Raw genomic sequence first — 12,559 nt, 5'->3', positions numbered from 1 at the left:
TTATGGCAAAAGACGAGGTCGATACTGCGGAACTCGAAGCGTTGCTGTTTCATTCCGTCCAAGTGTACCTGAACGCGAACAGGTGCGTGCGCGGAAAACTCAGCGGTTTTGATCACTACGCGAACCTGGTGCTGTCGGATGCTCTAGACTGCCGAACGGGTGCGCAACTCGGTCAGGTTTGGATCCGAGGCAACAGTGTCGTTTCAGTGGACCTGCTTCGGGATGTGAACGCAGACCGCACGGAGCCACCGACCGGCACCGGCTCTGTAGCCGATGACCCCGTGGGTTCTTCGCTTAGCAGCTGAGCTGCCTCTGCGATGCAGGCATCTGGTGGCGTGTGTCTCTCTAGGAGCGCAAAGTTCCGGGGTGCAGCGTTGCAGGAGACCTGCGGCACTAAGCCGACGTGGTCCGCGAGGCGTTCGTGCTGCGGGCCGAGAAACTCCCCGACAGTGAGCGCGATCGCCGAGCCGTCCAAAAGCGGGAAGTAGTGTTGGATGCGGGCTTTCCCAAAAGTTGGCATGCCCAACAGCACTGCTCGTCCGTGATCGCGCAAGGCTATCGCAAGCACTTCGCTACTGGAAGCTGAGGCACCATTGACGAGCACCACCAGTGGGCCATTGTACAGCGGATGCCGGGCCGACGCCGCGCTCCCGAGCGTCTCAGGAGGAGTACGAGGAGTACGAGCAGCGGCAGCAGGAGCTTCAGGCCAACCGTTCCACTGGTCACGCACCCGGTGTGCGCGCTCGATACCCCGACTGTCGACGGTGTAGACGAGTACGGCATCGGGGTTTGCGATGAACATCGAAGCAATCACCAGTGCTTCCTGGAAGACGCCACCTCGGCAGTTGCGCAGGTCTAGGATAACACCAGCCGCTGCCGAACGATCGCTAGAATTCTTGAATGCGTTCAGAGCCTCGAAGACGATACGTGTCGCTTCGGCGTTGAAGGTATGGAGGCGAATGTAACCGAAAGTGGGCTCCGCGGCGACAAGGCCGTAGACAGCCGGAGCTACCAGAAGCGGTCTCCGCGTTAATGTATATGTACGCATCATAGAGGTCGGCGCTGTGGACGCTGACGCTACTTGCAGCGATGCATCAGCGTACGACAACGAGTTTGTCGTTTGTCGCACAGTGAGACGAACCCGCGTACCCGCTGGGCCGCGCAGCAACGCCAACGCTTCATCGGGGGTCACAGGAATCGGGTTCAAAGGTGAAGGCTCGACGACAATATCGTCAATCATAACGAGTTCATCGCCGGGGTTGATTCCGGCCTCCTCAGCCGGTGACTCGGGAATAACGGCTATAACGCGCAGCGTGCCGTGGCCTTTTGGACTGCGCTCCGGTATGATGCCGACCCCGCTGAGCTTCCGAGCTCGCCGGTAAGGATTCAGTTCCGCCTCAAATTCATCCGGCTCCAGGAAACGTGAGTAGGGATCATTCAATTCACTGAGTCGGATCCGAATGGCATCGTAGGTCGAGGCACGTGTTCCCAGAGAGCATCCCCATGGGATCGTGGACGCACGCGTAGGCGGCAAGTGCGAAGGCATGGTTAACGAGGCTGCATGGATATGTTGACCGGGTTGGTAGTGAAGGTTCGTGATGATGTCCAGTGCCTGCTCCCAAAGAATTCGGTAGCGATCTGGAACGGGCGTACTCGTTGCCAGAGCCAGACGGTCTTGAGGCATGCCATTGGCGAGTGAGGCAGCCGCCAGGGCCACCTGGTCGCTGGTACTCAGGTAGACAAAGAGAAGCGCGCTTGCAACACAAACCCAGTTTCTAACTACCGCCACAGCTTGCCGCAATCGTGTATAATAGGCTGAATGGAGGCGCTCACCGACGCTCGGCTTGAGGTCTGAGATTCGTTGCCGGGTGCAAGCCTCTGCACCGACGCCCAGGTGCGGCTGCAACGGGCTCTGCGAACAAGCCAGCGCTGGAGCGCTTCCATGGCGCTCCCAGAAACGCTGCTGTACTCGCAATACTGTTAGCTTGGTTATCGGTCTCGACGCCGCAGCAGTTGTAGTTGTAGTGGTTGTTGTCGTCGTCGTCGTCTGCTGTGCAGGTCGTGCTCCCAGGAGGTGTCGTCCTTGACTCGAGTCAGCGCGGAGACACAGTTGTCGGTTGCGAGGCGGGCTCCGGACAACATAAACTCGAACCAGTGTAGACTGGAATAGAAGCATAAAGAAGCCTCTATCTTCAAAAAGAGAACTGCACTCGTTGAACGGGCTGGCACACAGGTGGACAGCGAACGCTGACGCGGCCACTGGAGCGTTTCCGAGTACGTACCACAAAACCGTTAACAACACTGTGCGCTGGGTTAGGATAGCGCTTAGGGAGCAGTACTGGTACGCCAACTGTTTCCGAGTACGTACCACAAAACCGTTAACGACACTGTGCGCTGGGTTAGGGTAGCGCTTAGGGAGCAGTACTGGTACGCCAACTGTTTCCGAGTGCGTACCACAAAACCGTTAACGACACTGTGCGCTGGGTTAGGGTAGCGCTTAGGGAGCAGTACTGGTACGCCAACTGTTTCCGAGTGCGTACCACAAAACCGTTAACGACACTGTGCGCTGGGTTAGGGTAGCGCTTAGGGAGCAGCACTGGTACGCCAACTGTTTCCGAGTGCGTACCACAAAACCGTTCAAGACACTGTGCGCTGGGTTAGGATAGCGCTTAGGGAGCAGCACTGGTATGGAAATTGTTCGGTACAGAAGATGCTCTCGTTAGGGCGTCTTGCAACAGCTGCAGGTTAGGACGCGGTTGTAGGTTGGTGGCGCTCTACGTTGGAAAAAGAGCGTCACTCTTTCATTGAATGCAGTTATCCAAGTCTGGTGTTGCAGTGCCGGCAAACGTTCAGGCGGATATTTGCTGATGAATGAAGCGAAGGACCTGTAGAGAGAGCGCGAGTGCCCAGTATATGAAAGGTGTTGTTTAGCGCAGGCGGCAGGGCAGGAGCGTGCAGCGGGGGCACCTCGGAGACCCCCAGCACTCTAGACGCCCCAGCGCGAATGAGGTACGGGTCCTACACCACAAACCTCGCGTAGATCCTTACTTGCAAGAGGCTGCTTTTGCTGAAGGAAAAGTTTGTATTCTGCATATGGACTCTTTGTTGGCTTTGCACGAATCGAATCTCACGTTTTCATATGGCGATCGAAGCAGCAGCTCCGACGAGGTTCAGGCTGCATAGCGCTGGCATCCAGTCGTAGAAAGGTCAGCGGATACCCCGACCCCCGCTAGCATCGGATCTCAAAAGCGATCGCCTAAACGGTACGAGGTAAGCGCTCAACTCGGTTTTCTCGGTGGATGCAGATTCACCCATGGGATCGGGTGCAAAGACGTCTCCCGCGTTGCGTCTCCGGGGCGAACCCATAGATGCGAACTGATCATATGGACTGCTCGGGTGTGGTGTCTGGAAACGCGATCGACGAACAGCGCCGTCCTGAGAATATATACAGTTGCAGCGGTCCCACTAGTCTCTGGCGTATGATCCACCAGAGCATCAAGATTCGCATCCAACCGTATTCGGTGAAAGCGGTTCTTTACAAAAAGAAAACTCGGGACGCGGCATTGGCGACGCATGCGAAACAAGTTGCAACAACACACTGTGAACGTGACAGGTTGCAGGCAGTTTCCAGCACGAATCGTGCACTTCAACCATTGCCACCCATGAACATGCCTGTGTCCATAGCCGTATCCGCGCAGGTATTCGTAGGAGTATTCCTACAGGTGCTTCAATAGGCATCCGTGGATGTCTATCCATGCGATCGGGTACACGAACCAGACACCTCACCTTTTCGCCTAATTTGTTAGGAAGAGCAGCTGTTCATGCACACTCCAAGGCGCTGGGACCATGTCGGTGGCTCCCGATCGTAGAGTGCCTCCATTTCGGGCTGTTCTGCGTACGGATGTTCGAGTAACTTGAGCAGTCGCTCGATTTCCGAAAAATCCTGTTCATTTTCCGCCTTTTCAATTGCCACCTGAGCCATGTAATTCCGTAGAATGTACTTGGGAGACGCGGCTTGCATTTGCTTGCGCCGTGCAGTCCCATCAAAGTTGTCTTCGGCCAGCGTACGCTCTGCGTAACGTTGCACCCAAAGTCGCCAAGCTTCAAGTCGGTCCGGATTCTTTCGAACCGGCTCTGGGAGTACGCGAAGCAGCGGCTCGAGCGAGGCGTCGCTTTTCTGTAGACAAGCAACGGGCTCTAACCAGGACAGCGCTCGCCAGGTGCGTGTAAAATCCGCTCGATCCTGACGCATGAGCTCATACAGGTCCCGCACAAGTCCATTATCTGCATCCGAGTTCCAGGTTTGGAAACCGAGTTTGGCTCGCAGGCGTGCGGACATCTCTTCGCGAAACTTGGTCTCGTAGGTCTGACTCACTTCCTCCGAGAGATTAGTACCAGTGAGCGGCTCGAATGCACGCACTAGTTGAAGCAGATTCCACAAACAGATGGTCGGCTGTAACGCATAACAATAGCGTCGACCCGGAAGATCTGTGGTATTCGGCGTGTACTCGGGCATGTAAGCGTCCAGGAAGCCGAACGGACCATAGTCTATGGTGATCCCCAGAATACTCATATTGTCGGTGTTCAAGACTCCGTGTACGAAACCGACGCTTTGCCAGCCGGCAACTAGCGCAGCTGTTCGTTCAGCGACTTGGAGTAAAAGCGCTCGATACGGCATTGGGTTCTGGGACTCTTCATTTCTTGCGCTGCGGCTCGAGTCTGCGGATGTGCGCTTGCCGTGAGAACGCTCATGTGCCAGCAATGCCGGGTAGTGGTGTACAATCGTATCGTCCGCAAGCTGTCGAAGAAGCTCCAGCTCATTCCAGTCCGTTGCCAATTCAAACGTTCCGAACCGCACCCATGAAGGAGCTAGACGGCAAACGACAGCGCCAGGCTCCTCGCGTGGATTGCCGTCGTAGAACATGTCCCGCACGACTTTGTCACCAGTGACCACAAGGGACAACGCACGACTGGTAGGGATGCCCAGCGCATGTAGCGCTTCACTGGCGAGAAACTCTCGCACGCTGCTGCGCAAGACAGCGCGCCCGTCAGCGAAACGAGCAAACGGCGTCTTGCCTGCGCCTTTCAGCTGCAAGGTCCAGGTCTCGCCGCATCGATTCTGGTACTCACCCAACACAATGACACGACCGTCGCCAAGCTGACCTGCCCAGACGCCAAACTGGTGTCCGCCGTAGCGCTGCGCATAGGGTCGCGATCCGGGCAACATCGCGAGGCCACTGAACACACGTGCTGCATAGTCTCGCTCTGAGGGCCTCACCTCGAGGTCAAGACAAGCACGCGCACACCTGTCTGACCAGACAGCAAGCACCGGCTCCGTCCAGGTCGGTGACGGGTGCACAAACGAAAGTGCCGCACCGCGCACTACGCGGACGTAGTTTGCAGTTTCCGGGTCCGCGGGTAGACGACTGGCGAACCCCGCACTCAGCACTAGTTCGTCGAGTGTGAGCAGGCGCTCGTCACTCTGGTGTGTCGTCGTCGTCGTCGTTGCTGGTAGTGGTGCTCCCTTTCCATCAGAACTTCCGTGTCCAGTACCGCTCCCGAGCATCGCTGTTTCAGGTAAGGAGTAGTTTGAGCGGAGGTGTGGCAAAGCGCTACGCGGTAGTCGCTCACGCGCTTCTGACGGACGCGCCGTGGTACGGGATGGTGTAAACACACTGCGCCCGAGATGTGGGTGTTCAGGCGACAACCGCCACAGCACCCTACGTACTCGCGCTGTCTCTCGTGGGAGCGTTCTCAGACTCGACCTCGAATGAATTCCGCTGTGTCCCGTGAGCGCAATCCAGGCCCAAAAAGTCATAGTCGAGTTCTCGAACCAACAACATTTTTGGTTTCCGAGTCCCGACGCCTTGCGTCTGAGGATGCCGTTGCGCCGCGCTGCTTGCGGCGGGGCAACGTTTCCTGAGCTGTGAGTTGCTTTCCGTCGAACGCCTCTACGTTGCAAAGAAACGAGTCACGAAGCTTTGGGTGTCTGCGTTCTTCGAAGCAGAGGTGTACAAGCATCCACTGAGGAACGTCCCTGTGTACGCTGATCAACGGAGGATCGGTTCAGCGTGTCGCACGAGGCAGCACCTTGAAACGAGTCACGAAGCTTTGAGTGTCTGCTTTCTTCTAAGCAGAGGTCTACAAGCATCCACTGAGGAACGTCCCTGTGTACGCTGATCAACGGAGGATCGGTTCAGCGTGTCGCACGAGGCAGCACCTTGAAACGAGTCACGAAGCTTTGAGTGTCTGCTTTCTTCTAAGCAGAGGTCTACAAGCATCCACTGAGGAACGTCCCTGTGTACGCTGATCAACGGAGGATCGGTTCAGCGTGTCGCACGAGGCAGCACCTTGAAACGAGTCACGAAGCTTTGGGTGTCTGCGTTCTTCGAAGCAGAGGTGTACAAGCATCCACTGAGGAACGTCCCTGTGTACGCTGATCAACGGAGGATCGGTTCAGCGTGTCGCACGAGGCAGCACCTTGCGCCGCAGAGTGGGCAATGTGCTGGCGAAGAACGACCGCTCGTGCCCTATGGAATTCTAATCTATCGATGTGACTGGAAGAGCATGCTTTATTAGACTAGTCTTCCGGTAGGTCACGGGGGGAAAAGCTCCGCACGATGCGCTCGAACGAGTTTATTGCATATCCTTAGGGATCGTTAAACCTGACCGCAGTCTACCCGTGTGCACGACTACGATCGGCAGGTAGAGAAGCGCCCGCTATGCGCTTCCGGACCTCGTGTGTACCATGGATCCAAGACCAGAAGTTGCTTCGTGATCATGGTACGTTCATGCGATGCACGCGGGTGTCTTGCATGGATCCATCGAGTATCGACAACTGTGCCTGGTGAATGGCGCTGCGGACGACGTACGAACAAAGACCAGCTTTGCTTTAGCCTGTGTGGGTGCTGGCTCCAGTGAGTTTCCGAGCAGATGGCACGCCGAGCGTACCGCTTGCGGGCGACTTCAGTCTCCGAACTAGTGGTCCGGTCACCAGCTAGAGTGTGCATCTGAAGGAGCAACGGCCAGCGAAGCCATGTATTCACATATTGAGTATCCGCCCGGGAAGTATGCAGGTTTTACGTATGCTTGCAGGTTTGCGGGTACGCGACCACATTCACGAAAGCGCTTTCGCAAGAATGGCGCTGACTCTCTACCCGTTTCAGATGAGAGTGGAACACTGATTTGTTCACTCTGTTGCTGGTGTGAGATTTTTATTCGAACTTTTTTCCTTCTAGACGCACTGCATCGACACTCCATGCCCAGGTGCTCGTGCTGAGGGATTCTCGGCGATATTTTCCGAGTGGCTGGTCTGCCACTCTGCTGCGGGAACACGTTACATCATCGGAATCGATATGATTCGTGACGCGTTCATGTAACGGAGCGCAAACTAATGGAAACCATGATTCAGCATATACGCGGAAGCATCCATGCTTCCCGTTTTACTACGGCTTCCATGTGCAAATCAAGCATGCTTCAAGAGCTCGAGCTTTGCGTTTCGAGGTAACTCGTGGGACGAGGTATGCTCGCCACAGCATCCACGTAGAAAACCGGGTGTCGTCTCTCGACGTTTTGTACACAAGCGCATACCAAAAGATCGTTGAACTTTTCACAAAAATGCATCGATTCCGTTTGAAAGCCAAGTCACTCTCATTCTGTGGCGATCTACAAAACGGTATCTAAACAAGCAGGATGCCTCTCATGGGTATTTTCCCAAAAGTTCCCGCCTCCTGTGTTTGCACAGAAAAGCGCTTTGTACTCGGACGTGAATCATCGCAGCGTTCATATCCAGTGCAGCATGCGTCACCATTTTTCAAGAATGGAGCGCAGACGGTTCGGGATAACTCGACTTGAGCCTAGATTTTCCTCTCTGTACTTGTTTCATCATGGACAGTATCACTATCCAGAAATCGTGCATCATATCGGACGAGCTGCACTTGCGTGCGTACGCACCGGACAGCATCCTCGACCAGGGGATCGCTGCACAGAAGCCCATGATCCTGGGCTACGGCACCGGGCGCTGAAAGCCAACGCGGGCATCGAGGCGAACCTACTGAACCCACGAAGCGCATGTGCCGAGCGCACGCACTTGCCACCATGCGGTGCACGGGAGAGGAGGCGTGATGGACAAATGAGAACTCCTGAACGAAATTAGGGTACCATCGCTGCACAACGGTACACCAAATCCCTACCAACTGAAAATGAGACAGACAAGCGAAGCGTCAATCGCAGCGATACCCGGACGTTGGGTGTCAACTACATACCTCGACTGCATGCAACGGAGCGATAGGGAATCGAGAGATCAGCGTTTAGAAAACCAGACATAGGAAAAAGATCAAACCAAAGCACCTACAGAAAAAACAGTCCACTCAAGACCCCTGTTGATGCCAGTGGGAAGAGACCAAAAACTTCCCTCGTACACCGGTACCCGTCGACCTGTTCCATGGTACGCGTTCATCACTGGCAAGGAGTCGCAGATCCGGCGCCGGGGGTCACGCTGGCACAGCGGTCACACTGCATGGATCGGGGATGCCGTGCACGATCTGTACCCGAGGCATTTTCTTCAAATTTTGATCGAAAACATACAGTTTCGTTCTAAAATGATCGCCATCCCTATGGAAAGCGTTGCAGCGCCGAAGCGCCAACCATGCGCCCAGGGATATGGCGCGCACCGTTCGCGTTCGCGTACGACGCGCGTCTAGTCGTTACCGAACCCGAGCGGGTATACGCTCGTGCTGTACTGACGTTGCGTATGCGTGGGGTGCCCTGCAACCCGCGTGGCACTGGGACTCGCGCTTATTCTGCTAGCGTTAAGTAGGAGAACTAGACGGGCTCCTGTTGCTGTTCAAGCAGAGCGTGTATACGGTCCGGGGTTGTCGAGTCTTCGGCGTGCCGTTGCTTGGCCCACGGTGCTGCTGGTGCTCCGGGAAACCAACGAAAGCACATAGGACCGCTTTTCAGATAACGAAGAACACCATAGGGCTTGTACATCTTTAAAAATCGCAGAGTCCGAATGGAGCGCGAGGCTCACCCTCGAGCTAACGACTCTACACGATCGGTGACGCACCCGGCGAGCAGCAGCTGCAGTACGAGCTCGCTGGGTTCCTCAGAGCGCTCTGCTGAGGCTAGGTTGCTTCAGGAAACTGTGCGAGCTCGTTTGCAAGGCAAGAAGCACACGGTGCTCGCGAATGAACCGCTCACAACGTCTACCACGGGTATCTACGAGAAACTTGCAGTGAAGGCGAGCTCTGGCGCTTTGCTGCGACAGGCCGCAGGTTGGCAACTGTACCTGTCATCTAGGTTTCGTAAACAGCTCATGGTATCGCGCCATCTGTTGATGAGCATCGGCAGCCTAAGCCTGCAACTCATCAAGCTGGTTGCAAAGCAGCTCGGAGCGCTCTGGCGACATCGCTATATGCGGGCAGTGCGATGGCGCGTGTACCGCAGCTTTTGCGACATCGCACAGCTACTGCTCAGGCAACTGAAACGACTCGGTATTTTCTTGCGTCAAGTGATTGTGCGTGCACTAGGTCCAGAGCTTACGCAAGCATTCACGCAGCTGTTTACGAGCATCTTTGGGTTGGTGGCGGCGCTGGTTCTTCTTGCGAGATGTCTCGTGCAACAATGGATATATCCCGCTTTGCATCACTGTATGCTGTTCCTGCAACGATGCTATCGATATTGGCAAAAGCGCTCGACTGAGCGAAACGATGTCCGTGAGCATACGACATCCGTGCCACGTGCCTCCGTCCGCTGCGCTACCTGGTCTCCAGGCAAAGAGACAACGCCGATCAACCGCATGGTGGTGGAGCACTATAAGCTCGTAGAGGCGTCCAGCTGTCACTGGCCTGAATACAACGATGACGACAGCGGCGACACCGGTGGTGGTGGTGGTGGTGGTGGTGGTGGTGGTGGTGGTCTTCGGACGTTGCACGCGACCGTACCGTCAGACTCTCGGCCGCGTGCATCGGCACCTAGCTGGTCTGCCGTCGCAGATCAGGTGCAAGGAGGAACAACAACATCAGCCGAAGCCTCGCTTCGACCGCATTCGTTGCCGCGTCGCTTCAAACGCCGCAAAGAACGCGCGATCTTGCAACTTATTGACCTTGATGATACTTCCCTGTAAATAGAGCAGGTCATTGCTTCGTGTATGCCGCATTCGATGTTGTTCGCGGGCAACGCCGTCTCGAGCGCCGTGCGCTCTGTGACTTTTACGGACGTCCCGATGCACCAGTCGTTCACGTTTTGCCTAGAGCCCGTGTGCCCAGCTGCATCAAGTCTGCCTCGTTCGAATTACGTGCAGCTCGCGATGCGCAACCCCCAATCACATCGTGCGAACCCGCGAATTCAGGTATCTGCGCCTATATAGAGCGGATCCAGATCCCCGATGGTCACCTGGAGAGGCTCCCCACGCAGCAAATACCAAATACGCAAGGCAAGCTCAGCATCGCCCATGGTTGGGTCGAAGAATCCCGTCAGCGCTGCCTTGCTCGTAGCGTAGAGCCGCAAACTCGAATCCCGATCGTCAACCAGCGCTTGCAGGGCATCGGTGACATCACAGACGTCTTCGAGTGCATCGATGACTGCAACTGGCACGTCCGGTGAATGCATTCGCCGTACGACTTCTGCGGCACCGTAGAGCGCTCGAACAATCACCAGACCGTTGCGCTGCTGCTCGAGTGCTCGCGAACGAGCCGCTTGTGGTCGCAACAACTCGCGCTCCTCAAGTGCCTGACGCCGCCGTTCAACGAGTTTTTGATAGACACGTTCGCGTATTCGACGTCGGTTGCGCTCCTGTGCTAGCCGCCGCAGCGGTCGAAGCGCCAGGTATTCAATTGCAGCTGCAGTTGTTGCCCCAATGCTCGCCACAGCGACAAACGCCAACGGGTCCGGGTTCGGAAACAAAAGGATCGGCACCGTTAGGCGGTGACCGGCTCGACTTAGTCTCAGTCGCAGTGCCACGCCAACATGCGATACGCGCGCTGCAACTGCCACATAACTATCCAAAGCGAGTTCTTTGGCAAGTCCGGTCTCCAGGGACCAGCCCGATAACGACAAGTGCGCTCGCAGTCGCGCAATGATCGTCTGAGCCTGATCACAGAGCCGTCGGAGGGTGAACTTGATGCCGCTGGCGCCAAGACCCAGGTTCACGGTAAAAGCTGCATTCCACTGTTCCGCTCCGTAGACAAAAGAAGCCATGTAGCCGGGTGCAGGTCCAGCGGCCCAGGCTAGATGGCCCTGCCACCTCTCCGAGATCTGACGAGCGTGACTCAGCACCAGCTCGGGTCGCTGGTCGCGCCCAAGAGCGTACGACGCCTCAAGCGCAAGCGAAGCGTGCGGACTCACACGACGCCACAGCTTTCCCGAAAGCAGTGGACGTGCTGTCCATGAATCATCGGCAAAGAGCGTCGCACCAGTGCGAGACGGTGATCCAGCCCAGGCTAGGCCAGCTTCCATCATTTGCTCGGAAGACACAAGGCGCCGATACGAGACGCTGATACCCCGGCATTGTACCTGCGTTAGCTTCCGGAATAAAGGCTCATCACGAGCGTGCTTCAACATTGGCGGTGTGCCTCGCAAATGGGCGTCATCATCCCGAGAAGTCGTCCCGGGCGCTCTAGATGACGATTTGCTGGTCGCATTGGTCGAGCCTGACGCATAGGCTGCGCTAGAGCGCCGCTCATGTGCCGAGTCGACTGTTGACGACTCCCAAGTACTTGTATGGGGGTCCTGATTCTCGTTGTGTTCGTCAGTTTGGCCGTCCTCGCCGAAGTCGTCGTCCATATCGTCGTCGTCGTCTTCGTCATCATCATCATCGTCGTCGTCGTCGTCGCTCATGACGCCCGCGGACCTACTGGTTGCGACCTGATACTGCCATGACAAGCAGTCCTTAGGAGTCAGGTACCACGAACCCTGGGTATCTAGTGCAGCCCCGCGAACGACGATCGCTGAGCGCCAGTAGAGTGACTCGCCGGCCACCAGGTCCGGAAGCAGCTGCACCAGCCCGGTGCCGTCCACCGTGACCTGCACCGCATGGTTTACAGCCAAGAGTGTTTCCGCAGTGAGCTCGTCGGTGTTCTCATGACGCGCTGAGTGTGGCTTCCTCTTACCTCGTGTACGCCGCTGGGGCTGGCTGCCTCGCTCACCAAAGTACGCACGTACTGCGGCGTAAGTGGTAACTTGTGTGGACTCGAGGAAGCGAAGGCCCTCCGTGCCGTACGCATCATAGACCTGGCGTTTCAGAGGATGCGATAACACTTCGTAGGCCTCCCTGATGCGAGTGAAGAGCTCTGTTGCCCGCTGTTTGAGCACCGGGTCCGGTTGGCGATCCGGATGGTACAGCTGACTCAGACGCAGATATGCAGCACGCACATCTTCACGACTAGCGTCAGGCGAAAGGTTTAGCACAGTGTAATATTGTAGCTCGGGGTGTTCATCGACAACAGCGCTCGATTGACCTTGTTGCTCCTCATCCATGGCATGTGAAACCGTCAACGAGGCCAGTCGCAGGCCTCGAAGGGCGACGGAGGCGGCGTCGATAGCGCCGGAACCCACGGCG

General features: G+C 56.4%; 5 protein-coding genes and 1 non-coding gene across 6 annotated transcripts; 3 read left to right on the top strand and 3 right to left on the bottom strand.

Annotated features, from left to right (window-relative positions):
- Nucleotides 1-2: 2 nt before the first annotated feature.
- CYME_CMO342C (similar to Sm protein G) lies at nt 3-305 on the top strand (the record flags this gene model as incomplete). The annotated part of the gene is made up of 1 exon (XM_005537644.1): nt 3-305. The coding sequence occupies one exon, from the start codon at nt 3-5 to the stop codon at nt 303-305; it is 303 nt and encodes a 100-aa protein (XP_005537701.1).
- Nucleotides 173-2,176, bottom strand: CYME_CMO341C (similar to protease; the record flags this gene model as incomplete). Its single annotated transcript, XM_005537643.1, has 1 exon — nt 173-2,176. The coding sequence occupies one exon, from the start codon at nt 2,174-2,176 to the stop codon at nt 173-175; it is 2,004 nt and encodes a 667-aa protein (XP_005537700.1).
- Nucleotides 2,177-3,802: 1,626 nt separating this feature from the next.
- CYME_CMO340C (hypothetical protein, conserved) lies at nt 3,803-5,818 on the bottom strand (the record flags this gene model as incomplete). Its single annotated transcript, XM_005537642.1, has 1 exon — nt 3,803-5,818. The coding sequence occupies one exon, from the start codon at nt 5,816-5,818 to the stop codon at nt 3,803-3,805; it is 2,016 nt and encodes a 671-aa protein (XP_005537699.1).
- Nucleotides 5,819-5,928: 110 nt separating this feature from the next.
- Nucleotides 5,929-8,324, top strand: CYME_CMO339T. Its single transcript, XR_002461512.1, has one exon. It is a non-coding gene; the product is annotated as a hypothetical transcript (transcript).
- Nucleotides 8,325-9,013: 689 nt separating this feature from the next.
- On the top strand, nt 9,014-10,126 carry CYME_CMO338C (hypothetical protein; the record flags this gene model as incomplete). Its single annotated transcript, XM_005537641.1, has 1 exon — nt 9,014-10,126. The coding sequence occupies one exon, from the start codon at nt 9,014-9,016 to the stop codon at nt 10,124-10,126; it is 1,113 nt and encodes a 370-aa protein (XP_005537698.1).
- Nucleotides 10,127-10,347: 221 nt separating this feature from the next.
- Nucleotides 10,348-12,477, bottom strand: CYME_CMO337C (similar to J-domain protein D3; the record flags this gene model as incomplete). Its single annotated transcript, XM_005537640.1, has 1 exon — nt 10,348-12,477. One exon carries the CDS (start codon nt 12,475-12,477, stop codon nt 10,348-10,350), a length of 2,130 nt encoding a protein of 709 aa, XP_005537697.1.
- Nucleotides 12,478-12,559: the final 82 nt, after the last annotated feature.

The sequence above is a fragment of the Cyanidioschyzon merolae genome, chromosome 15 (assembly GCF_000091205.1).
Source record: "Cyanidioschyzon merolae strain 10D DNA, chromosome 15, complete genome".
NCBI lineage: Eukaryota > Rhodophyta > Bangiophyceae > Cyanidiales > Cyanidiaceae > Cyanidioschyzon > Cyanidioschyzon merolae.
The sequence above is the reverse complement of the archived record's forward strand: the minus strand, read 5'-3'. Positions and strand labels throughout refer to the sequence as shown.